This window comes from Oncorhynchus keta, chromosome 13 (assembly GCF_023373465.1).
Source record: "Oncorhynchus keta strain PuntledgeMale-10-30-2019 chromosome 13, Oket_V2, whole genome shotgun sequence".
Taxonomy (NCBI): domain Eukaryota; kingdom Metazoa; phylum Chordata; class Actinopteri; order Salmoniformes; family Salmonidae; genus Oncorhynchus; species Oncorhynchus keta.
Window position 1 is genome coordinate 50453498 of NC_068433.1, and position 26559 is coordinate 50480056.

Here is a 26559-nt window from a genome sequence, read left to right on the forward strand (position 1 = left end):
GCCTCTAGCAAGATAGGTACCGTTACAACTAGCTATCCAATAATAGCTCGCTACGTTGCCGCCATGCCAGCAAATAAAACCATTCTGCTCATGGAAGGAAACACTGAATATTTGCTTAACTCCAAACCCATTCATAAACTGTCCTGGATCTAAAATTGGCCAGCTATGTGGCTAACGTTAGCTTCTGGCTAAATGTGGCTAACTAGCAAGCAGCCACCGTCAACTAGTAAATCCGAAATCGAATGCCTCAATGTTGACGAGCCGCTAATCTCAGTATTGTTGCTATTTTATTTAGCTGTTTCGTTGATATCCAGTGGGTAAAGTTAGCTGCACCCATAGACTTTCTACTCCACAAAATGGGGTCTATTAACGTGTGTCTCCGCCATTTTGTGACAGAAATCTCTCTGAGCACAGGGGTACGTGTAATGGTTGAATGTAGTAACCTCGTCAAGTAGATATCCGTCTGGCAGTTACAGAAAAGGGATCATGAGCAATTTCCATTCATCTCAGGAGACAAAAGTAATTTCTGACTGCTAGGCTATTGGTTCCAACACCGGTGATAACCTGGTAGCTGTTTGCTCTCAGGCAAGGGCTGCAGATACTGGAATAAAGTTACATTACTAGCTATCTCCAATTAAGCTATGACACAATATGGCATTATCACTTTGAAATTGTAGCTAGATTTGGTAGAAAGTAGAGTTGCGGCTATTGAAACGGCCAGGTGATTTCGTTATCACAATATAACAAAGAGAAAGTATTTGTGAACAAACAGTACATTAATGATACATTATTATAACGTGTCTTCATTTCTACATTGACAGATTAGAGTACCGCCCAGACAATTTAGTTATGAACTGTCACAGCTTTGACACAGGTGTAAAGCAATGTGGTGTAATGGGATACTGTTTTTGGCGTTGAGATAACTAATATCATGAACCACTCATTTTGTGGATGAAATGAGCAAAACTGAATTTACTGTGGTGACTTTATTAACTGTAAAGATGAGTCTTAATAGTTAAGAATATTCAGAGAAAGCAGTCACTTCATCAAACTTTACAATTTATATGAAACCATTACACTACTAGGAAATTAATTGAATGTCAATATTGATCAACATATAGCCAACTTTAAGAATAAAGTAGGTCTCCCCTCCCCCACGAACAGTAGTAATTCTGTTCTGTTTGAACGGGTCTTGTAAATTTCAGATGAGCTCTAAAAAAAACAACACTGTCTATTGTTCCAATAAACCGCCTTGGAGTGCAATACCGTTGTTTCTAGTAGAGGGCGCTGCGTGGCAGTACGAGCTCGAGGCCTCAGATCTTTTTGTCTGGAACTGGATCCCGCTGCCGCTCTACAGTGTGTGCGATTGCTTGGAGCCGCGTCCGTAACACACTGTCAAACCACTCCAAACGAACACATTTGATACCAAAACTATTAATTTAACATATTTTACAATGGCAGTTTTAGTTTGCCGTTGAAATCGGTCGTTATTCTGGCTAAGTGTTTATTACAACTTACTGAATCGGCTTGTTTTCTGTGTGTAGCTGTGCATCAGTCTTTATTAGCGAGCTGGCGCTCTTCTTGCTATTAGCTATTTCTTTAACTTTTTTAAACACTCAGCTTCGCGAATGACTGAGCGCCGGCGGAGTATGGGATCCTTGGTGTCTTAGGAAGCGAGTGAGTGGGGTTTTAACCGTTTTTACATGCAAAAACAATGGCAAATTCGACGGGGAAAAATGTACTAGATCAGCGAAGGAAAGGACTGGCTTTCCTGGACGAGCTGCGGCAATTTCACCGAAGCAGAGGGTGAGAATGGGGCGTTTAAATACACCTTTAAACATCATGTGCATATGACTATGGATGCTTACAAACAATTAGTAATACCATTCTCCATGTATTTAATGATTTTTTCCTTCAGATCGCCGTTCAAGAAGATTCCTATCGTGGGTGGGAAAGAGCTGGATCTTAATGCTCTCTATATCAGAGTCATTTCGTTAGGTGGATTTGCTAAGGTGAGTGCAACTAAAAGTGCATTTTCGCACTCTCGGTTTTCAGTGAAGTCTTCAGTGAACCGCTAGAGAACTCTCTTTCGGCATCCCGAAGAGCTATTTCATACTAAAACCGCGGTAGAAGAGAGAGGATTGCGGTCGGCCTTGTGCTAGTTTGCCATCTATGCAATGTGGTGGCTTGTGTTGTGTATGGTTTGAATTGAAAGTCCGTACGGTAGCTGCATTGCTCGGAGTCTGAGTGCAGTTAGAGCAACTCAAAATTAGCGGGCACGTTTAACATCGATTATCGGCACAGAGCACTGGCTAGGAAGAACTATTCGCCGCGGGCGATAGTTAACATTTTGTGCAGCTATATTTTTTTACGATAATTTGGGGGAAGCTAGTTATTCGCATTAGCCATCTTTGGCTCAATGGCCGAAGACACATGTAGGCCGCACACAGGCCTATTTATTGAACACTGTAAACGTGAAAACAATTACTCAAATAAAGACTGCTCGCCATAATTGTTACTAGTATTGTGCTGAAGCGGGTCATCGTTGTCTCGGGCTTTGGTAGCTACCACATTTAGTCTGCACGCTTGGCTTGCCAGAAAAGTAATGTTAGCCAGATTGCTAACACTAGCTAGTAAGTAAGCCATCCAGTTCAAGCAGTAGCTAGCTGTGAGTTGTTGCTTGCGGTGATAACTAGATGGCTTGCAAACATGGAATAAAATACACAGTTCTAGCTAATAAAAGTAGCTAACATTAACATCTTATTAGATGCTAATCAGATTGTTTGACTGTCTTATCCATACTTTATGCATCCTGATATTGCTTAATTGAAAAATGTATAACAGCCTCATTTACTTTACAGGTTTCTGACAAAAATCAGTGGTCTGAGCTGGGTGAAGATTTTAACTTCCCAAGGAGTTGTTCAAATGCAGCATTTGTTTTAAAACAGTACTACCTTCGGTAAGTGGCATGGTCTTGCATTAGCTACTACACTCAGGCAGCATGTGGCAAATGTTTACAAATTGTGAGAGGCTGGAAACAGGAAAGGACTATGCAACAATCCAGCATCGCTGACAGTTTTAAAGATGTTGAACACAGAAAACAAAAACACTATACTGAACCTTACACTGGCTGCAATGTTTATGCCTCATAACAGTATGATTTGATGTAACATTTAGTACATTTTAGTGGGTTAATGCAGATCACTATTTTATATATATATATATTGTTTTTTATATGCCGTCTTACTACTGGGGATTCTGCCATACATCTTCTCTTTGTAGATTTAAACTATTACTAAGGGACATGAACTGGGAATGCTTTTTAAATGGTCCGTGATTGGTGTGTTACTGAATGCTGGCTGGTCATTTGTCATTGAATAGGCTCGCCGTTGCCATAACTATGCCATCAACAGCACATTACCCTAAACACCTTTTGCCCTCGGTGTAGATGTTTCACCTTTTGCCCTCAGTGTAGATGTTTCACCAGCAGCAAGCCTGTGGACAGTGTGGAGCTGCTTCTCTACTCAAGTCTCCTTTTCCCTCCAAAATATTGCCATCATTGCCACGGCCACCTGCTTTTAAGAGGAAGGATCACATTTACCAGTCTAACCTGGAGGCTGCTTATATAACCCTGCTTTGCCAGTTAGTTGAAGCGGCATATCTTTAGTAATCCTGTTGCATTAATCACCTTCACTTTTTGGGAATGGTTGAAAGAGCAGTAGGTCAACATAGTCTACAAGTATCCAATCATGTAGGCATGTTAAATTCTAAACAAGGTTCACTCAGACTACCTAGGTGGCATACCTGCTTACAGATATGGCTTATGAATTTGAACAACTTGGCATAGGCCTGAAGATGTTATTGCCTTCCTCTCTTAAGTCATCATGGGATTTTATATAGGCCCAACATGCAGAGCCAATGATAGGCCAAGCATTGTAATGAAGTGTTTCCAAATGGTGCTGGTTATTCCAGCATGTTTCTCAAAGGATTTAATTATTGGCATCAGATGAACAATACTAACACTTGATACCCTATAAGAGTTTATTGAATTCAAGTATTTGAACATTAACTTCCTGATTTGATATTGGGTAGGCAATTTCACCCTGTGAGGTTGGGTGCAGAATGTTCTAGCCCAGCTGCAACACCTGATTCTACCAATGAACAAGGCCTAAATGGTCTTCAACCAAGAAACAGGTGTGTTGCTGCTTGGCCGGGAACAAAAGCCTGCACCCAGTGAGACTTTTTTTCCCCCTTTCAAATCGTCATTTGAAGAGTCATAGGCTAACTTATGTTATAGCTCAACGCAGGGCTCTGCAATGACTATTTTACTCGTATATGTGTATTGGCACAGCAAATATGTTGTGACGATACAAGTATTGTGATATTTTATTTAGGAGCACCAGTGTGCCGAGGAGAACGAAGGATTCTAACATTATTACTTCAAATATTTTTTGTTGCGCTCCTAAATTTCTGTGTTTACCTGGCTACATTTTCCAATTTAGGTGCACATGTGCTCTTTGTAAAAAATTAATTAACACATGTCAGAGTAAAGCCCTGTAAAACAATGTTTGACTGAAACACGGAGCTGTAAATAGCCTAACTGACAGCAGGTTGGAAGGAGCTGTTGGGAGCTGCCCAGATGCATTACTTATTTTGCTTCATATATTCAAACAAATGCACAGGCCTAACCCATTTCAAGCCTGCATTTGACCTCGCTCCCTTAAACTTCTCCTGTGTTTTACCCCATGACACACCCCACTCAAACCACATGTTAGTTGTAGACTAGAATGGTCATACTTCTATTCCTTGGAAGTTTTTTTTCACAGCTTATATAGGTATATATATCTATAGATTTATTTGACCATACTCCTGTGTCTTTACCAAACAAAAAATTGAATTGACCAGGTTAAGACCGCCTTCTACTGTCAACTCAAACTGGTTTAAGTGGAACTATGTATGTTGTCTCTGTTATAGGGCAAGCAAGCCTGTAACGGTGAAACTTATTGGAACCAAAGAGCCCTTTGGTTTAGCTGGGAGGGGTATCTCAATACCAACGCGGTCTTAAGGGCAAACACTGAATAGTCAAATGTATTGGAAGTAGGGAGTCCTTTTGTTTGCTTGTTGGTCTTCTTGTACCACTACTTAAATTGAACGTTGCCAAGGGCAAGGCACTTGTCATTGAAAATAGTAAATAATCCTGCAACCTGGGAACCTGAGCAAAACCTTAGTTCAAGTGCAGGAGAGGATGTCTCTTAAGACTGAGATGCTGCTTGTGAATAGACTGTACCCAACATGATGTTGTTAACACTGTGATGCCCATGCCAAAATAAGAGCTGGATTGGAACTACATAGCTGTTTTAATAATAATAATATATGCCATTTAGCAGACGCTTTTATCCAAAGCGACTTACAGTCATGTGTGCATACATTCTACGTATGGGTGGTCCCGGGAATCGAACCCACTACCCTGGCGTTACAAGCGCCATGCTCTACCAACTGAGCTACAGAAGGTTTTCTTGCATACGTGAAGTCCGAGACAATCAAGTTGTCTCATTGGCACAGCGTTTGCTAGTGAGATTAGCCTTGGCACCTGAACAAAGGTGAAACGTGGCCACAGCGTCTATAGATCTAGAGTTACAGATATCAGGGGACAGCAGGGTATGCCTTTCTCTGATGCTAAATAGAGGGGTGCTAAAATTATTTAGCAAAACTCATGTATCAGCAAGCTACAGAAAACGCAGTCTGCAAGCGAGTCTGCTGCAACTTTGGAAATGCATGTTATTTTTTGACATGGTCAACAGTTTCCTGGTGTAACCCAAGCTGCTTATACCATGTTCATTTTTATTAAAAGTCCGTTTGATTTCTAAACCAGTGTCATATAAATTAGGGCTGTGACAATACAACGATCGTGATATTTGTTCCATGGCGAAAATGGAAACGCAAAGCAGACATCTCTTTGGTCCTTTAAAAACTTGCTGTTTGTGAAGTATTGTGTTTTTATAGCTTGGAAAACACAGCGAACAAAAATAAACAAAACATGTAAAATGTTGGTCCCATGTTTCATGAGTTGAAAGAAAAGATCCCAGAAATGTTCCATACACACAAAAAGCGTGTCTCTCACATTTTGTGCACAAATTTGGTTAGATCCCTGTTCGTGAGCATTTCTCCTTTGCCACGATAATCCATCCAGCTCATGGGTTTGGCATGTTAAGAAGATATTTAAACAGCATAATCATTACACAGGTGCACCTTGTGCTGGGGACAATAAAGGGCCAATCTAATGCCACAGATGTCTCAAGTTATGAGGGAGTGTGCACTTGGCATGCTGACTGCAGGAATGTCCACCAGAGCTGTTGAAATTTCTCTACCGTAAGCCGCCTCCAAGTCGTTTTCGAGATTTGGGCAGTGCGTCCAACTGGCCTCAGACTACATGTATGGCATCGTGGGCGAGCGGTTTGCTGATGTCAACGTTGTTAACAGAGTACCTCATGGTGGGGTTATGGTACGGGCAGGCATAAGCTACGCACAACGAATGCAATTGCATTTTATTGATGACCATTTGCATACATAGAGAGATCCTGAGGCCCATTTGTCGTGACATTCATCTGCTGCCATCACCTCATGTTTCAGCATGATAATGCACAACCCCATGTCGCAAGAAACTGTACACAATTCCTGGAAGCTCAGACATGTCAACACCCATTGAGCATGTTTGGGATGCTCTGGATCAACGTTTATGACCGCGTGTTTCAGTTCCCACCAATATCCAGCAACTTCGCACGGCCATTGAAGAGGAGTGGAAACACATTCCACAGGCCACAATCAGCAGTCTGATCAACTCTATGCAAAGGGTATGTCACACTGCATGAGGCAGATGGTGGTCACACCAGGTACTGACTGGTTTTCCAACCTTCAACCCCTACTCTTTTTTTTTAAAGGTATCTGTGATGAACATCTGTATTCCCAGTCATGTGAAATTCATAGATTAGGGCCTAATGAATTTATTTCAATTGACTGATTTCCTCATATGAACTGTAACAGTGAAATTGTTGCATGTTGCGTTTTTATATTTGTTAAGTATACATGTGAATCTGGATGACATAAGGATGTTTGTTTCCAACTTTTGGGCTGTTTTCCTAAACAAGTTAAATCCGCTCTGTTCTGTTTCCTTGCCACAATAATAATGCGTATCGCGAGACTTGACTGGCAAGTAGGACCTAACTTTGTGTGTTGGACAAAGAAAACTATAGAAAGTCTGCTTGTTTGCAATTTGATTACAGGTGAAGAGCCATTTGCTTAGGTTTTGTTCTGGTTTTCTGCCACAGCGTGAGGCCACAGCTAGCTCTCTCCCTCAGTATACCCCCTTATTTTGTCAGTAGTTATCTGCTTGCAATGTCTTTCTCTTGACTTAAAAAAAATACATTGTAAAACCTTGTCAGCAACAATAGCTAGCAGAGGTTTTGAATCACAGATAAAACAGTCCATAGAGGTGGGGATTGGAGATGTTGTGACTAGAGAAAGCTAGCTGAGGTAGGCAACACTACTACTATTGGCCTAGGATTGGGCATGCTGTCCCAATTTTCGTTGACTGCGGTAAGCTCTCTGCAGATCACACAAAGAAATGTTTGAAAGTGAGACAAACTTTTTAACTTTGCATCAAGCAAACTACACCAGCAGAAAATGTATTTAGGGGACTGACAAAATAAACTTACCCACCATTCTCGTTATGTTAAGCATAGTCTTGAGCTCAATGTTTATTTTTTTGTCTAATGGCATTATTTTACCTTTGATTCCCACCTTGATTGTAGTTGTTAACGTTCTTCTCAGTGTAGTTTACCATCCTCTCCCCCAGTCTAGTTTCTTGTCCTCAACCGAGTATTTGGATTTCACTCACCGCCACTCTCAGTAGTGATCTGTATATAGTGCTTCCATTTATTATTTTATCAGCAATAAAACCAGCCTATTGCTTGATGTAGCTTTAGGCTACATAATCTGGATTTCTAGTGTTGCTCATTGGTCCATGTTTAAGAAGTTGTCTCTGTCTGCTCAAATGAATCTGCAAGCATTTAATTTTAATGGTATAGTAATATATATACACCTATTTATAGAACAGTAGTAATGCCAGTTTACTCAATCTGATTGTGTGCTTGTCCAACAGAGGGCACCCAATTTTCTCTCTCTCACACACACACTGAGGCAGCCTTTATTGAGAGGGTTGCTCTTATGTCCTATCAGCTCTTGTATGATCCGGATGACCTTAAATTACATCAGTTTGCAAACAGTCACCATTTGCAGTGTTAGATCTATGGCTTCAGTTGCTTACATTTTTGTGTGCCGTTCATGTTAATTGAAAAAGGCTCATCTTGTTTAGATTTTTTTGCTGGGGACAAAAAAACAGGTAAGAGCCCTGTTACACCTTAATTGCTTTTTTAAAATGTATTTTTTTACATGCTGATCGTATGACACCTGCGATGACACGATTTGTATATGTCAACTTGATTAGACACTGATAAAATGAGAAGGCCTCTTAATTCTGTGATGCTTTTCTGTGGCACACTGGCTGTTGTCTTGTCAGAATAATGGGAGCTTTTTGCCAGCCATGTATGAAAAGTGCAGACATTAGCAGCTGCAACAGAACCCCCCCCCATGCAGCCTCCCCTTCTGCATGTGCCCAGACAAGCGTGTGATGACGCTATGCAGAGCCGGGGCCCCTCCTCTCCAAACGGAGAGTTGGTGTATTAATAGTCCAGTGTGTCACGCGCCGTGGACGGGGGATTACCTTGGCCGCTGCGAACAGGCAGCAGCACTGGGACTCCGTTCAGATTGGAGCTCTCACTCTGACTCACGGTAGCACACACACTCCGCGCTTAGCCAGGGCTTTTCACGCTACCACTGGTGAGGTATTTCCTGCTGCCACCGCGGCATGTGTGTCTGTGTAAACAAATATTCAATGTGCAGATGTGTTGGTCCTACCTAAACATGTGAGAGATGGCTGCAACACTTGTTAGACATTAACTCAAGTAAGGTTTTGCAGGTTTTTTGGTAGATTTTTTATTTTTTTTGTCTTTCGACCGAAAGCAATCAGTCTTTTTCGTTAACTCCCTCTACCTTTCTGCACCTCTCCCCAGCTGAGCAGGTGGTCATTTGAATGGAGACATCACCCCAGTGTCTAGAATATTATGTCTGTGCTGGTGATAAGATCATATCATCCACAACTGTGTCACATCCCAGCTGAATATAAAAATATTAAGGAAGACTGGTATTGGTTGTGACTCTTGATAAACTAGTTTGCCCTGTCCAATAGGGTACAAAGGATTCATGACTTGTACTCTGCTTAAACACTTGCACTGTCATGCAGATGGTGTAACACATGTCTTTTGATTTGAGTCAGCTAGGCGTAAACATAATTATTTAATCATAACCGATGGTCTCTATGTCAAACTTGGATCGGATTGTATCCCCCTCTGGCAGTGTTTTTCATTTCATGCTTTGTCGTGTAGTCATTCATATTCACTCTGTCGATTAGAAGTAGGCGAAAGACATTGGTTGTGTTGTTAGCCCCATTTGTAGTTTGTTCCAGTCGGCAGCGGCTGAGTAGTGGAATTGCTTTGCAGCTCGGGTTGAAATAGGATGTGGGCACAGATAGCCTGACAACATTAGTGTTGACTGTGGGAGAACTTTGAAAATGGTAGGAGTTCACAGAAGTAGGCTTGTGAGTCTTTATAGGCCAGAGTGTAGCCTACCAGTTTACTTGTGTGATTGCAAGCATTAACCAAATTCCTCAGAGTTGCTTTCATAAAGAACTCCATTGGCAAATTATATGGTGGGAATGTGCCAGGGTGTTCAGTTTTGTTCTCAGGGATTTGGAGGCACAACAGTTGGTGTTTTTGCCATAGTCTAAGGATGCAGGACTTATCCTAGTTTGGCAGATTTGAGGATCGGGTGAAACAGGATTATTTGCTATAGAAGCCATTTCAGATTAGATTTTGGGAATAGGTGGTGTCTTGGATCAGTCACCCTTTGAGCGTTAACTTCTCTTTTGTCTACAGATATTTAGAAAAGTATGAAAAGGTCCATCACTTCGGCGAGGATGATGACGAGGTGCAGCCTGGGAACCCGAAACCATCTCTTCCAATTGGTGCAATCCCCTGCTCCTATAACTACCAGCAACACACTGTATCAGGTAAAGCTTTCTCTCTTTTACAACGTGTCTTCAAACAACCACAAAGCAATAATTAGCTACATAAGTTTGGCCCAAATCTTTTTGGTCGGGCCAAGACTTGAAATACAATTAGGATTCTTGAAGGGATGGCCCCATATTCTGTATACATTCTGTATACTTCTGGCCCTTCTTTGGACACTGTGTTAACAAACCTCCAAATGAGCTTCAATGCCATACAACATTACTTCTGTGGCCTCCAACTGCTCTTAAATGCAAGGAAAACTTAATGCGTTCTCTTCAACCCATCGCTGCCCGCACTGACTTAGAATATGGACAACTACAAATACCTAGGTGTCTGGTTAGACTGTAAACTCCTTCCAGACTCACATTAAGCATCTCCAATCCAAAATTAAATCTAGAATTGGCTTCCTATTTCGCAACACAGCCTCCTACACTTATGCTGCTAAACATACCCTCATAAAACTGACTATCCCACCGATCCTTCGGCGATGTTATTTACAAAATAGCCCCCAACATTCTACTCAGACTTCATCCAATTTGCTATCACAGTGCCATCTGTTTTGTCACCAAAGCCCCATATACTACCCATCACTGCGACCTGTATGCTCTCGTTGGCTGGCCCTCACTTCATATTCGTTGCCAAACCCACTGGCTCCATAAGTCTTTGCTTGGTAAAGTCACGCCTTATCTCAGCTCACTGGTCACCATAGCAACACCCACCCCTAGCACGTGCTCCAGCAGATATATTTCACTGGTCATCCCCAAAGCCAACACTTATTTTGGCCGCCTTTCCTTCCAGTTCTCTGTTGCCAATGACTGGAAAGAATTGCAAAAATCACTGATTCTGGAGTCTTATCTCCCTAACTAACTGTCAGAGCAGCTGTCAGAGCAGCTTACTGATCATTGCATCTGTAAATCGCCAACCCAACTACCTCATCCCCATATTGTTACTCTTTTTTTTTTTTCTCCTTTGCACCCCAGTATCTCCACTTGCACATCATCTGCACATCTATCATTCCAGTGTTAATGCTCAATTATTTGGGAACAATGTGTTAACTGCCTTGTACAGTGGCAAAACGACAGATTTTTACCTTGTCAGCTCAGGGATTCGATCTAGCGACCTTTCGATTACTTGCCCAACGCTCTAACCACTAGGCTACCTGCCGCCCCAATACTTAGGTGCCGATACGATATGTATCGCAATTCGATGTTCCAAACACATGCTCACTATACTGTATGTCTGCTGCAGAGACACAAGAGAAAGCCATGAGAAATGTAGTTGTGGAGGTTAAAGTGCTCGGCTCAACTTTTTTTGGGGGGGGGGGATAAGATGGAGAAAAAGCTGTAGGATGATAAATACCTGAGTTGTGGGACAGGTACACCTGACTAGCGTTAATAAACAAGGTTACGTTTAACAATTATAGTGACAGTAACTATGTAAAACCGGCAAAAATGATATTGCGATACTCTACTGTATCCATACTGTGAGGTAACGTGACCACCCTTTGGTGGATTTTGGGATGCTGTGAAATAAATAAAAGTATCCTTAGGTCAGAGTACATTTATTCAAGTATCGAGTGATGGGGCTGTTGAAGAACACCGCCAACTCTGAATTTGAGTCAACTTTACGACTCAAATGGAGTCAACATTATGGCCACCTTCAGCATTGAACTTCCTCTCAACTAAGTCTCTCTACTCATAGCACTCACATTTGTTAGTCATCTGAATGTGCATATACTGCAGGCTTGTTTGCTTTGTCATTTCAGACAGTTTATTGCGCCTCATAACATAATCATAGATTCATCAAGATAGGATTTGGCAGCTCTTCTCCAAATGTTGCAATTTAGTTAGTCATAATGGTGCTGCTGGCCTGCTCCTATGGTAAAGCCTGCTCCTTAAAGTGAGAGCTTATGGTAATACGGTTATACAGTTGCTTGAAATGGCCAAGTGGGTGCTGAACATTCATTCCTCCATTTTTGGGGGGGGGGTAAAGAAAGCTCAAGAGAGGAGGATGTTAGCAAGACAACAAGTTCTTAAAATGTATGATGAAAGTAGCTAATATAGGATTTGTCTTTGAGCTGTTGAATGGTGTGCTTCAGAACTGAGATGCAATATACTTCCTTACTGTATTAGGTCTGCTACATTTATACTCCTTTTGTTTATGCACAAACATATGGGCCTTTAAACTAGAGCTCTGCCACCAGAAGATCATATCCTCCCTCATATGGCGGTTGAGATAATTGTTTGAATAATCTTGACTTTGTATTAGAATTTGTCCAATCTTGCCCAGGCCTGAGAGTCCCCCATCAGTAAGAGTGTATCTGAACTGAGGTTGTCATGTCCCCAGGCATGCAGGCAATTTGCAACCGTGTGTTACCATGGTGCTGTGTGATGGTGCATTACCACCATACCCGCTGTGTGTGAAGTAGCTCTAGTTCAGGAGTCCTGTCAGCCACACACACACACACACCCACACGTGTGAAACAGATGCAGAGCTGGCGGCTGTGAGGAGTTGGCTATTTATATCCCGTTTGATTGCACTGTAATCAATTTCAAATAACTGAAATATGCCATACAATCATTGCCATCCCAGCAAAGTTATGCCAAGAGACTGAGGCTTCAGGAAGTTGCACTTGTTAACTCCACCCCTGCATGTGACTTTAATCACGGTTTCCTGTCTTTTGAATGCATATTCATTATCAGGCAGGTGTCCCAGTGCGTGCAGTTGTAATAATTTTTCTGAACAGTCTAAATAAACTCATCATAATTTCTCAAGGTCTTTATAGCACAACATTGTACATTTTTACAAATGTTTTCATCAGGCTTTCTTTACATTCACTTTGAGGATGAAATTACAACTGGATTTGTGGTTGTTTTTTGTCCCCAGACTATCTCCGCCAAAGCTATGGGCTGTCCATGGAGTTCACGGCCCCATGCGACTATAACAAACTGGTGCTCTCTCTCCTGTCGGGCTTGCCCAATGAAGTGGACTTCGCAATCAACGTTTGCACTCTCCTCTCCAACGAGAGCAAGCATGCCATGCAGCTGGAGAAAGACCCCAAACTCATCACGCTGCTGCTGGCACATGCAGGCGTCTTCGATGACTGTACGTCTTCAACACCTTTAAATATTCTTCATTAGGATCCAAATGTATTTTTTCAGGACAGTAATTAGAGATGTATGGGTGTTTTTTGTAATCTTTGTCTTGTGGGAACTTGGTGGGGGAACTGTTGACACTCGCACTAATGTGCTCAGTTTCCCCTTTTGGGCAAAGTGGAAATGGGTAGAAAGTTGTTTATTCCCTTTCATTTGCCTGTATGGAGACTAGATTAGTTATTACCTCCTTGGTAAACTTGTTAATTTAGAGTTTGAAGCAAAATGCAAAAATCCAGGCTTCAGTGCAACAAAATGTGAACACTGCATTCCCTTCAAGGCACTGCCATGGCAGAACCTTTTTTTTTGTTTTTTTTGTGATCCCTCAGGTGTGAAAATACCTTCTGTCTCAGAATGTAAGGGTTAGAATGTTCTCTCTAACGGTACTCTTGTGAATTTGCAGCACTAGGCAGCTTCTCCTTTGTATTTGGGGTGGACTGGAAGGAGCAAACCTCCCGGGACTTCATGAAGGTAGATTTAACTGAAAGACTCACTATATATCTATATTATAGGTTTGTAACTTACTAGGCTTTTGGTCAGAGGGAGAAAAAAAATAGTTGCCTCGCCTCCAGTCGTTCAGGGATCTTAGTGAAATACGGTGTGATGTCTGACTTTGCGGGAGTACATCAGCCTTAACCGCTCTTGTTTTTATAGCAATGCATCTTTTCGGCAGTCAGTATTTCAACAATAATCTGTGAATATGATTCTACAGTTCTGGAAGGATGTGGTAGAGGATTCTGAAGTCAGGGACCTCATCTGGGACAAGACCAGCCTGACACAAGGTAAGCAGCGTATGCTGACAGACCAAATTTTAAAGACCCATTGCACAATAAAATATTTATTTCACAACAATGGGGAAAATATTAAGTCAAATAAATATTTTGACATTGTTTAGTAAACCTTTTGTGTTATAAATTATTAGAAGATTTCTCATTAAAAAAGATACTCTTAATGCCATTGCTCTGACATGAAGATGTCCTTGGTGGATCAGACATTCACTGTTCTTTCTGCTCTTCTCCCAGTGACAGACACTACGTCGGGGGATGAGCGCTGGGGCGCCCTCTTCCACCCTCCACGCAACCTAGGCATCGGCGACATTGAGGGTCAGCGGGTCCTGCAGGTGGGAGTCATCCTCCGCAACCTCTCCTTCGAGGAGGCCAACGTCAAACTGCTTGCTGCTAACCGCACCTGTCTGCGGTTCCTCTTACTGTGCGCCCACTGCCACTTCATCTCCCTACGGCAGCTGGGATTGGATACACTCGGCAACGTGGCCGCAGAGGTGAGGCGTTTTTACTGCTAGAATATTTATGTTCTGAAAGTTAATATTTTGTGCAGTATTGAGCTATTTCATTACATGAATTACTACTATTCAGTATAATATTGTATAATGTTAGACAAGGCTGTAGCTGTTCCAAAGCATTTGTGTTATTGATGATTCTATGAGTTATTATCTGTTTTCTCTCACAATAGCTTCAGTTAGATCCTGTTGACTTTCGAACAACCCACCTAATGTTTCACACCATCACTAAATGTTTGATGTCAAGGGACAGGTTCCTGAAGATGAGGGGTGAGTGTCAGAGCCCGTACTTGATCTTTTTCATTGTCTGGGTCTTTTTATTACAAATGTCAGATATATTTTTATATCACAGTCCTTTTTTAATGTGAATGGTACTTCATGTCTTTATGTAACAACAGTAAGCATAAATTGTGATAAAAGTATAGATGATTTTCCTAGAGCCTGACCATTTGTTCCTCCTCCCCTCAGCCATGGAGATCCTGGGTAATCTGAGCAAGGCGGAGGACAACAGCGTGCTGATCTGTGAGTACGTGGACCAGGAGTCATACCGGGAGGTGATCAGCCTGCTGTCGCTGCCTGACCTCATGCTCCTCATGTCCTCCCTGGAGGTCCTCTACCTGCTGGCCCAGCTGGGCGAGATCCCCTGCAGCAAGATCGCCTCTGTGGACAGGAGCATAGGTGAGATACCAACAACCTAGCTCTAACCAGGGTACCAGTAACCTAGACACTAGTCAGGATTGAGGATACATGCAGTAGTATAAACAACCAGGCCAGAATGGAGGGGCTGGAGAACCATCTAACTGAGATAAAGTGTAAGTATAGCATTAACAACTTGGCTAATCGAGTGTTTGGGTATTGTTTGATTAAGTATAGTCTCTTAGCATGGCACAGCAACCAAGCTGCATTAATTAAAAATCAAACTCGTTCCGCAGAAGATATTCGTCGTCTCTTGGAGGAATTGGAAATTCAATGATTTTCAGAATTGGGAAATCAAAAATAACTGTCATGCAACAATTTAGACGCATGTTATTAAACTGTATATTTCTGTCTCCCTGGGCAGATCTGCTGGTGCGGCTGGTGTCAGTGGACCTGCACACGTTTGGTCCGGATGCTCTGACGGCCGTGAGGCTGATGGAGCACCAGGCTGCTGGGCAGAGCCAGGTGGCTGATGTGCGGCCGCAGCTTGTAGAACAGCTGCCTGCTCCGCTGCAGGGCGCACCCATCCCAGGTGAGCATCTTAACACTTAAACCCTTTCCCCTGATCTTCAGGTGCACATTGGAATTAAACTAAGCCAGGTTATGGTCATGTTGTACATAAAATCAGAATTCAGAGCAAGCTGTGTGAGGGCAATTATTAGCCATATGGTTTAAAGGAACAGTTCCCCGAGACAATGGCCTGAGATTATAGGCTCAGCTCTGTGGAGCCTTGCTCCTTGTCGTGTACGTTGGAGTCTGATCGAAAGCTGACTGCTCATCAGTTTACGCCTCCCATAAGCCTCTGCGTCCACCCTGTCTGTAGAGATGTTCCATCTGTTGGTTATTTAGAAACATGGGTGATCAGGCAAAATGGTGTAAACCCGTGTTGTATGCAATCAATCAGCTAAAGTTGACGTTGGCATGAGGTGCTAAGAATAATTAAAGTTAGGGTAAACATAGCAGTCTGCTTGTACAGTACTGTCGCTGCTCCCTAGTGGGCAAAATGAGGAACAGCACACTAAACACACCATATAGGAAGTTGAGCACTGTTCTGCAGATTTGACCGTTCAGTCTCACATCAGAACAAAAGTGTTTCCAGCGTCGAGAATGGGTTTATTCAAAACCTTTTCTAAAGTTTATCAAATTAGACTCACTAATTATGTCATTTCTCACTTTAGCAGCAAGAGTCCCTGTCCAGTCCACTCCTCCTCCTGGTATTGTTGAGCTAGATGGGGAGAAGTTTACAATGCAGTGGTGAGTCCCTCTCTCACACACACATCCTCTCATAGTCATGCTCTCTCTGTGACACCTTCCTGAGTTCCCTTTGTCTCCACCAGGCTGAACGCCCACTTCGAGGTGAGCGGCGAGAGCTCAGTGTCGCGTTCAGAGATGTACTCGGAGTACCTCACCACCGGCAGCAAGATGGGACGCGCTGGCATCTTGGCCTCCCAAGGCTTCCTCAAATGTCTACGGTTGGTTGGCATAATCCCATATTAAATCAATCGGTTTCTTTGAAAATCGTCAGCATTTAGAGAACACACAACTAGAAGTTTACAGTTTTTCTTCTCCCAATTGTAGTCCTGGAAGCCTTGTATTCATTCATGTTATGTTTTCAAACAAGAAATCACCCTATGGACAGTAGTGGTCCAAATTCAATGACTTTGAGAAACATGATTGACAAGGTCTTAGTGTCAACTGCACTCATACCGTGTCTCTCATTTTGTAGGACCATCTTCCCAAACCACACAGTGAAGCGGCTTGAGGACACCAAGCCCAATGCGCAGGCACACATACATGTGGTGGGGGTCAAACGGAGGGCCATCCCACTACCCATCCAGCTGTACTACCAGCAGCAGGCTAGCCCCTCACCAGGGCCCAAACATGACGTCCCTGTCGACCCACAGGCATCCCCGTCAGGTAAACTCACTGTACAACTTACTACATTTTTGTAGTTAGTGGCATTAAAATTCAAGTTTCCACCTACCTTGATTGTTATCACAACAAACGTCAGACATAGTTGCTGTACATGTTGTCTTGGAGTATGGTGAGACATACTTTGTAGTTGTGCAAATTGGACCTCAATCAATGATTCTGTGTTCTTTGTTGTCTCTCTCTGTGTTTACACTTTGTCAATTGGTATCCTGGTTTTGCCCGGCCTCCAGTCCCCAGCCTTACTGCTAACCCGGCAGCGCTGCAGGATGGTGTACCCCTCCCCCAAGTGGCTCAGACTGTTCCTCGGCTCCCCCTTCACCACCAGGCCTCACCACATCAGCACCCCCACTCAGCTCAGCAGGCCAAGTCAGCGGATATCCTCAAGACGGCCATGGTCCAGAGCTCCATCCCCACCTCTGGCCAGGTGGTCCAGAACCACAGCCCCAACATGGCCCAACAGCTCCATCATCAACAGGTCATGGCGCCTACCGGGACCCCTGTCACACTGTTCCAACAGGTACAGCAGGGCCACATCTTCACGGCGCGGGTTCAGGGGGTGCCCATCGCCCAGCGGCCGCCCCTGCCGCACACTCCCTCCTCCTTAGTACCCCAGGCCCTCTCCCAAGGCACCCAGCAGGAGACGGCTGTGTTCTCTGCCCCCCCGCACTACGCCGCCGTGTCTGCCCCCTGCTCCTCACTGCAAAACTTCCAGGTGGGCGGGGGACAGGTGTTCACCATCGCTGGCGTGTCCAACGCCCAGGGCTCCCGTGTCACTTTCCAGAACATCGCCCCCAAGCCTGCACCCTCGCAGGCCAGCGGATCACCAACAACCACTCATAACCAGCAGCAGCAGTCCAGCGTGGTCATCGTCAGCCCCAACCCCCAGCAGAACCAGGCCTATGCCCCGGCTATCCATCAGATTGTTCTGGCCAACCCCTCCACCATGTCTGGTGGCCAGGCCATCCAACTAGCAGGACAGTCTCCCACTCCTTCCAACCCCACACCCTGCCCTCCCATTATCGCTCCACTACCCCAGGGCCTGCCCTCTCCTTCCAACACACAGATCCCAATGCAGGGCTCTGCTTCTGTCAGTCAAATGCTGTCGGTCAAACGGCAACCACAACAATTGAACCCCCAGCAGCAGTTTCAGATTCAGGCCCAGCCCCTGCCTCAGCAGCCCCCCCAGCCTACCTCCACAGAGTCCAGCCTGATCAAACAGTTACTGCTTCCAAAGCGGCCCTCCACGCCGGGCGGCAAACTCATCCTGCCCGCACCCCAGGTGCCTCCCCCTAGCAGCACGCAGCGTGCCCCAAGCCCACAGGTGCTCTACCAGGTGGCCTCACAGGGTCAGCCTCAGCCCCAGCAGCTCAATGTACAGCTGGTCCCCAGCCAGCTCCAGTCCCCAGGGGGGCCTCTCCAGACGGTGCAGCTCATCTCCACCAGCAGCCCCGCCACCATCATCCAGGGCCAGGCTCCTGGTGGCCAGGTCACCTTCACTGTGGTGCCCAATACAGGCTTTACCACTTCAGCTTCTGCAGCCGCCGCCCAGATCAGCCAAGGAGCCGCTGCACCAGGCCTGCCAGCGGTCCAGACAGGTAACACCCTCCACGGGCCACCGCCGCCCTTCAGAGGGGACAAGATAATCTGCCAGAAGGAGGAGGAGGCCAAGGACGCCACGGGTCTGCACATCCACGAACGCAAGATCGAGGTGATGGAGAACTCCTCTCTAGCCGATGGGGCTGGCACCAAAACCAGCAACGGAGACCTGGCAGGGGCTGATGCTCCAGGGGCCAAGCTGCTTAACGGGAGGAAGTGCATGGACTCCAGTCTACCTCCATACCACTCAGGGAACAGCCAGGGGGCCTGCGTCAATGGACCGGCCAGCGAGAGCTGCCCCACCAACGGGAAGCAGCCCTCTGGCCCGGCTAACCCACAGGAGGGACACGTCGACCCCAAAAAGGCTCTCGTCAACGGGGTCTGTGACTTTGAGAGAGGGGACGCCTCCACCGGTTCCCACTTAAGCAAAAACATTCCAAATCACTTCGCTTCCAAACACTTGGGGAACGGGGAGGTGGGTCCTCTTCAGAAACTGCATGGGGCTCTCCAGGAGCCCTCTGTCCCCCAGCAGGATACTGCCAAAGCTGAGCAGGCAGAGCGCCTTGCCAATGGGCCTCAGGCAACAGGCCCCTTCTCTAACGGACCTATGGGGCCGGGGCCTAACTACACTCTGCCTGCTTTCAGGCAGCAGCTGTTTCCCACTGTCACTGTAAACTCCCAGGGCGCCACGGGGCCAGGGACCCTGCCGGCCAATGGTTTGAGTGGCGAGGGCCGTGCGCTCAAGAGGCCGGCAGAGGAGGACAAGGGGGCGTCTGTGATTCCCTGTAAGGTGGGAGTGAGGATCATCACCATCAGCGACCCCAACAAGGCGGGCTGCAGTGCCACCATGGTGGCCGTGCCTGCTGGAGCCGACCCGAGCACAGTAGCCAAAGTAGCAATAGAGAATGCCACGCAGCAGAGGAACTGCTCCACCATACAGGCATCCAGCTCTACGGTGAGTTTCACATAGCTCAACAATTTGTTTCTTGTCCCAGTTTTGCAAGCTGTGTCAACTAGTTGGCTAGCAAGCTCATTAGATTGCTGACTTATCTTGAATACTTTATTGGATCACTGACATTCTTTTCCTGCTGGTAAAACATGTGACTCCGTTTTTCTTCACAAACATAAAATGCAGGACTCGACATTAACACTTGTTCTCTTGTCTGGGGACAAATAAAAACAATGCTTGGACAAGAAGAATGTAGATTGATGTTCAGACAAGAGTAATAAAACACATTTTTTCACATCGAACAATTACTCAGATCAGAATTGGATCAAAGGTCAACATTGGAATAATATTAAAATCTATTTTTTTAATGTACATTAATAAAAAAGCCTACGTGTCAAAGTATAGATGATATGCATGTTGGCTACAGCCTCTCGTCCAAACCGATGCTGATGCTGAAAATGGAGCCGAACTTTAATGAGACTTTTAATTATATAAATAAAGGGTGAACACCAGTCATGTTTGACAAATATAATGAAGGGTCATTAATGTCTAAAGGCTTGATTTGACATACTCCAGGCACGGTTTGTTCAGATCAAATGGTCACAAGACCGGGCCTGTTGCACACCGCACATCACCCACCTTGAATCTGAGTGGAGGCGTCTGCATTTTGAAGCTATTTAAAAGGCAATCCCACCACTTTTTGACTTCATTCATCATTTCCAGTGTATACATGTGTGAAAATAACACGTTTTTACAATCTGTGGTTACAAAGATGAGAAGAGAAGTCCTAAATAAATGCTTCTCTGTGACATCACAGGGTAAGGTTAAACGTTTTAAATTGTCAACCTGCAATGCGTTTTTAGCCCAAGGGAGGTATTTTCTTGCTCCCCACATCACTGTGAATCTGTGTTTGAAAATCACTGTTAAGTAATCTAGTAGAACTTTTTTACTTTAGGTTTTTTCTCTACGAATGTATAAATGCAGTGTTTTCACATATGCTGACACTGGTTTTGTGCTGGAGATAATGAACATGAGGTTGGTGGAGTTGCCCTTGATCCATAAACGTAATTGTTTGAATCCTGGATGTTTTGTCATTTTATGACGAATGTCTTACCTTGTTTCAAAGTATCCAAGCATAATCCTAGTCATATTAGTAACCCATGTTAGTCGATCAAATCAAATATATTCATAAAGCCCTTCTTACATCAGCTGATGTCATAAAGTGCTGTACAGAACATCAGCCTAAACCCCAAACAGCAAGCAATGCAGGTGTAGAAGCACGGGGGCTAGGAAAAACTCCCTAGAAGGGCCAGAACCTAGAGAGGAACCAGGCTATGAGGGGTGGCCAGTCCTCTTCTGGCTGTGCCGGGTGGAGATGTTCAAATGTTCATAGATGACCAGCAGGATCAAATAATAATACACAGTGGTTGTAGAGGGTGCAACAGGTCAGCACCTTAGGAGGAAATGTCATTTGGGTTTTCATAGCCGATCATTCAGAGTATCTACCGCTCCTGCTGTCTAGAGTTGAAAACAGCAGGTCTGGGACAGGTAACACGTCCGGTGAACAGGTCAGGGTTCCATAGACACAGGCAGAACAGTTGAAACAGAAGCAGCACGGCCGGGTGGACTGGGGACAGCAAGGAGTCATCAGACCAGGTAGTCCTGAGGGAATGGTCCTAGGGCTCAGATGGAGAGGTAGAAGTAGAGCGAGAGAGAAAAATATACACTTAAATTCACACAGGAGAAATACTCCAGATATAACAGACTGACCCTAGCCCCCCGACACACAAACTATTGCAGCATAAATACTGGAGGCTGAGACAGGAGGGGTCGGGAGACACTGTGGCCCCATCCGACGATACTCCTGGACAAGGCCAAACAGGATGAATATAACCCCACCCACCTTATCCCCCACACAACTAGAGGGATATCTTCATCCACCGACTTACCATCCTGAGACAAGGCTGAGTATAGCCCACAAAAATCCCTGCCACGGCACAACCCAGGGGGGCACCAATCCGGACAGGAAGATCACGTCATTGACTCAACCCACTCAAGTGACGCACCCTTCCTAGGGACAGCATGGAAGAGTAGCCAGTGACTCAGCCCCTGTAATAGGGTTAGAGGCAGAGAATCCCAGTGGAGAGAGGGGAACCGGCCAGGCAGCAACAGCAAGGGTGGTTCGTTGCTCCAGTGCCTTTCCGTTTACTTTCACACTCAATCATAGGACCTACTAAAGAGATGAGTCTTCAATAAATCATTAACGGTTGAGACCCGAGTCTGTCTCTCTCACATTGTCATAGGCAGACCATTCCATAAAAATTTAGCTCTATAGGAGAAAGCCCTGCCTCCAGCTGTTTGCTTAGAAATTATAGGGACAGTAAGGAGGCCTGCGTCTTGTGACTGTAGTGTACGTGTAGGTATGTACGGCAGGACCAAATCGTAAAGATGGGTAGGAGCAAGCCCATGTAATGCTTAGTAGGTTAGCAGTAAAACCTTTAAATCAGCCCTTGCCTTGACAGGAAGCCAGTGTAGAGAGGCTAGCATTGGAGTAATATGATCACATTTTTTGGTTCTAGTCAAGATTCTAGCAGCTGTGTTTAGCACTAACTAAAGTTTATTTAGTGCTTTATCCGGGTAGCCAGAAAGTAGAGCATTGCAGTAGTCTAACCTAGAAGTGACAAAAGCATGGATTAATTTTCCTGCATAATTTTTGGACAGTAAGTTTCTGATTTTTGCAATGTTACGTAGATGGAAAAAAGCTGTCCTTGAAACAGTCTTGATATGTTCGTCAAGAGAGATCAGGGTCCAGAGTAATGCCGAGGTACTTCAGTTTTATTTGAGACGACTGTACAACCATCAAGATTAAAGTTGATGCATCTTTAGATCTCCCCCTTATTTCTAACATATTTTCATCTGTCACATGAAACCGCTCACGCATGCGGTGTGCTTTGGAAAAAAAGTGTGTGGTTGTATTTGTAATATTGCAATTTTTTATAGGCTACCAAGGTGGCCAACCAATCTCCAGGAGAGCCTTAAAGGGGCAGTGTTGTAATTTGAGACTGGCTTGAATATGCAAAGAAGCCTATTGGCAGAGTGTAGCCTACATTTGTCTGATTCTCTATGGTAAAAAAGGTAGTCGTGCATTTTATTTTGAAAAGTGGATCTGGGGGGGGGGCTTGAGCTTTTGAACAGGTAAAAAATCTGAACACACTTATCCAATGGACAATCGGTCAAGTCCTTAAATGTGTAGTTGTAGGTGGAAGGGTGCTATCCATCACATGCAACTACAAGGCTTTTCTGTTGCTGTTATTTGGGAAAATCAACTGCATTGTGATGAGTAGGGTTAGAGGCCATTTAATGATTTATACAGACTGACTTTTATATTGCACTTATTGGATTGGCAGGTGTGTGTGATCTTTCATGTCATTGTATAGCAATGCAAGGCTTACAGTTGTTAATTTTACAAGCAAATTACTTGCATGAAACAAGATTAATGATGAGTCTTCAGGTTCTAGGACCTTGAATAATTTATTCAAAGTCTGTTCATATTTTGTTTAATTCAATTCTGAATAACTAATAAGAAAATTGTAGGTTATTCATATTTATTGTATCATATTTATTGTAAGCAGAGGTTAGCTAGGCTAAAATCTAAATGAATTTCTTCAAAATTAGCTTAATTTATTTGGTCATACTTTTAAAAAAGGTAAAAGCAATACAAAAAAAAATGTTTTGGACTTGTTTTTTTTATTTGGGAAATAGTAAAACAATCACAACACAAAATATCACTTGCTTATTTGGTCTGATAAAGCTTTGCCTGGTTTTACGCAGCTTCCGCCAACAGTGGCTCAGCCTGTGCAGGCTGGCAGCTCCAGCCCCAACGCCCCCCTTCCTGGGCCACAAGCCATGGTGGCACCCCCTGAGCAGACCAGGAAAGCGGGACAGAACTTCAAGTGTCTGTGGCAGTCCTGTAAACGGTGAGTCAATCTCTGGCCATATTGACTTGACCTACTGAAAGAAGTCCTGTGTTGTGAAAGGTGTGTTCATATCATGGCTAACTAAAACTGCGTTTAGACAGGCAGCTCAATTCTGGTATTTTTTCCACTAATTGGTCTTTTGATCAATCACATCAGATCTTTTTCAGAGCTGATTGATCAAAAGACCAATTAGTGGAAAAAATATCAGAATTTAGTCTAAGTGGCCTGTTCATTGACTGTCCCATTGTTATCCGTGTTGTTCTTCCAGGTGGTTTGAGACGCCGTCTAGGGTGTTCTACCATGCAGCCACGCAGCATGGTGGCAAGGAGCTGTACCCAGGCCAGTGCCTCTGGGAGGGATGTGAACCTTTCCCCCGACAGAGACTGTCCTTCATAACCCATCTACAGGTAAGAAAGACTACACCTTCTCAATCTATCAGTCCATGTTTGTGGCTTTTTACTGACAATTATCCTATTTTCTTCCTGTAGGATAAACATTGTTCTCGAGATGCCCTATTGGCCGCACTAAAACTGGAGCAGGAACCGACACAGACGCAAGACTCCAATCAGAAAACTTCCAAGTATGTACCCTCTGGTTAGTTTAGCATGCTAGTGCTAATGTCCATTCTGGTGATGCTAGAATGCGCTATGTGTGGCAGACTCTTTTGCATTGTTCCACAGGCCTCAGCCAGTGGCAAGCAGCACTCCGGCACCGCGAGCACAGAAAGCTATTGTCAATCATCCGAGCGCAGCCCTAATGGCACTACGCAGAGGCTCTCGGAACCTGGTGTTCAGGGACTTCACTGTGAGTATGGCTAAGCTTAGCTGTTTGTTTACACTGAAGGTGTCTGGCTGGCATTTGACAGAATTGTATGATTTTATACGTGGAAATAAGATTTAAGATGTTAATCATTGTAGTCCTTGACTACTCCATATTTATCATATATTCCCACTTGGACATCTTTTGTTATCAATGTATCTTATAACTGATGAATTTCACAATCCTTTTCCTTAGGATGAAAAAGAGGGACCAATGACCAAACACATACGACTAACTGCTGCCTTAACGTTAAAGAACATCGCCAAGTATTCAGACTGCGGTCGAAAGTAAGAACTTTTTTTTGTATCCATTCACAACTACAGAAGGGTCTTCTGAGGACTCCTCGTGTTGATTGATCGGCGGGATGAATCATAATCAATTAAACCTATGTTTATTTACTGTTTCATGGATAGTATGTAATGACAGCTTCCTATCTTGTCTTCTCAGGTTGGTGAAGAGGCATGAGAGTCACCTCTCTGTGCTGGCACTCAGTAACATGGAGGTCTCCACAACGCTCGCCAAATGCCTTTATGAACTGACTCGCTCTCTCCAAGCTTGAGTCCAAAAGGGCAACCCCACCCCAAAAAATAGGAGAACCATCCTTCAGGGGTGTCATGACAATGGGGCACACAGGTGGGTAACACCAGACCATGCCCTTCGGACTCCCCTCCCTCACCCCACTGTGCTCAAATCCCCCCCCCCCCATCTCCTTCACAAAACAAACTGCCACGGGGTCTTCCACCAGCCGCCCAAGAGGGGGAGCTCTTTAGACTGCTGCCCTGAGGGACTCTACTAATGAAACCCTAAATACGAGCACATTTTTGTAATCCTGGGACTGTTTGCAGAGAACTTATTTGAGTAGGAGCGGCAGTACTTTGAGGAGTTTTGCTTTGCCGAGGGAGGGGAAAGGCTAGATATGGGGGAGGGAGACACAGCTGCAGGAGACTGGCTCGATTGTTTTTCTTTACAACTTGGTAGCGTGGTTTTCTTACTTGAGTCAATATATTTTCACTTATTTATTATTGAAATGAATACCATTACAATTAATGAAAAGAATCTTGTAAATATTTGTGAATATATATATATAAAGAAAATCCTCTCATGCCGATACAGCCACTGGGGAACTTGCTCTGTGGAGAAATAGAAGCATTACTTTGGTAGAATCTAAGTTTCTTTTTTTTAATGATCCCTGGTTACTTGTATCTAATGTGATTCTATACTCAGCAGTGGATGAATGTACTTAAAACCTGTAAATACTTCTGCAAAGGTACTGATGCTGTAAAGTTAAGGGGGGGGAAACAGTTTTTTTTTGTGGAACTGACTTTTTTTTGTATTATAATACCTTGTAGAACTCATTTTGCTGGCTGAAAGAGTATGGAATAATATATCTCATGTCATTTTGTAGAAGAAAATAATATTGAAGGTATTCTCTCACCCCTCACCCCCAACATGTATCCACTGTAAACGTTTGTCATTGTACGAGCACAGTGCGCGTACATTTTTTTTTTTTTTTTTTGTATTTGTAAATTGGTTTAAATACATGGAGTTTTATACAGGTTTTCTCCTGTGTTCTTTGCTTTATGTGCAGGTATATTTTCTTCACTACTTTTTTTCTATGTTAATATAGTGTGGCGTTTTATTGTACTATTTTTTCATTCTTAATACCATGCCACATTCCGGCTCACGTCCTCAGACTATCCTCTCTATGGTGTGTTGTGTAACATTAATGACTGCCTGTTAGCGTCCGAGCGGGGCAGCCCACCCATCCTCATTTCTGCAGTGTCAGTAGGATGTGCTATTATACATAGACATAACAGTCTGTTAGATTGGCTTTATTTACTTTGGTGACTGTTTATAGTTTTTAAATAAAAGACTGAACAATTTGTATTTTTGGGGCTCTTGATTTGTGGTGTGAGGAGGCAATGGGTGCCTCTGTTCCACAATGTTACATGGCTGT

At 44.1% G+C, this 26559-nt stretch overlaps 1 protein-coding gene across 2 annotated transcripts; it reads left to right on the top strand.

The window, feature by feature from the left end:
• Positions 1 to 1222: 1222 nt before the first annotated feature.
• Positions 1223 to 26485, top strand: LOC118392596 (AT-rich interactive domain-containing protein 2-like). Of its 2 annotated transcripts, none has more exons than XM_052460604.1 (21): positions 1223 to 1806; positions 1919 to 2012; positions 2862 to 2959; positions 10050 to 10183; positions 13071 to 13289; positions 13740 to 13807; positions 14049 to 14118; positions 14359 to 14615; positions 14807 to 14903; positions 15102 to 15311; positions 15694 to 15861; positions 16511 to 16583; positions 16667 to 16801; positions 17056 to 17246; positions 17492 to 19812; positions 23638 to 23783; positions 24052 to 24190; positions 24272 to 24363; positions 24464 to 24587; positions 24798 to 24889; positions 25050 to 26485. In XM_052460604.1, the coding sequence occupies exons 1-21, from the start codon at positions 1715 to 1717 to the stop codon at positions 25159 to 25161; spliced, it is 4932 nt and encodes a 1643-aa protein (XP_052316564.1). In that variant the 5' UTR covers positions 1223 to 1714; the 3' UTR covers positions 25162 to 26485. The 2 variants fall into 2 exon arrangements, with proteins under 2 accessions (XP_052316564.1, XP_052316563.1); XM_052460603.1 differs by having other exon boundaries at positions 1225 to 1806; positions 16508 to 16583.
• The last annotated feature ends 74 nt before the right edge of the window (positions 26486 to 26559 follow it).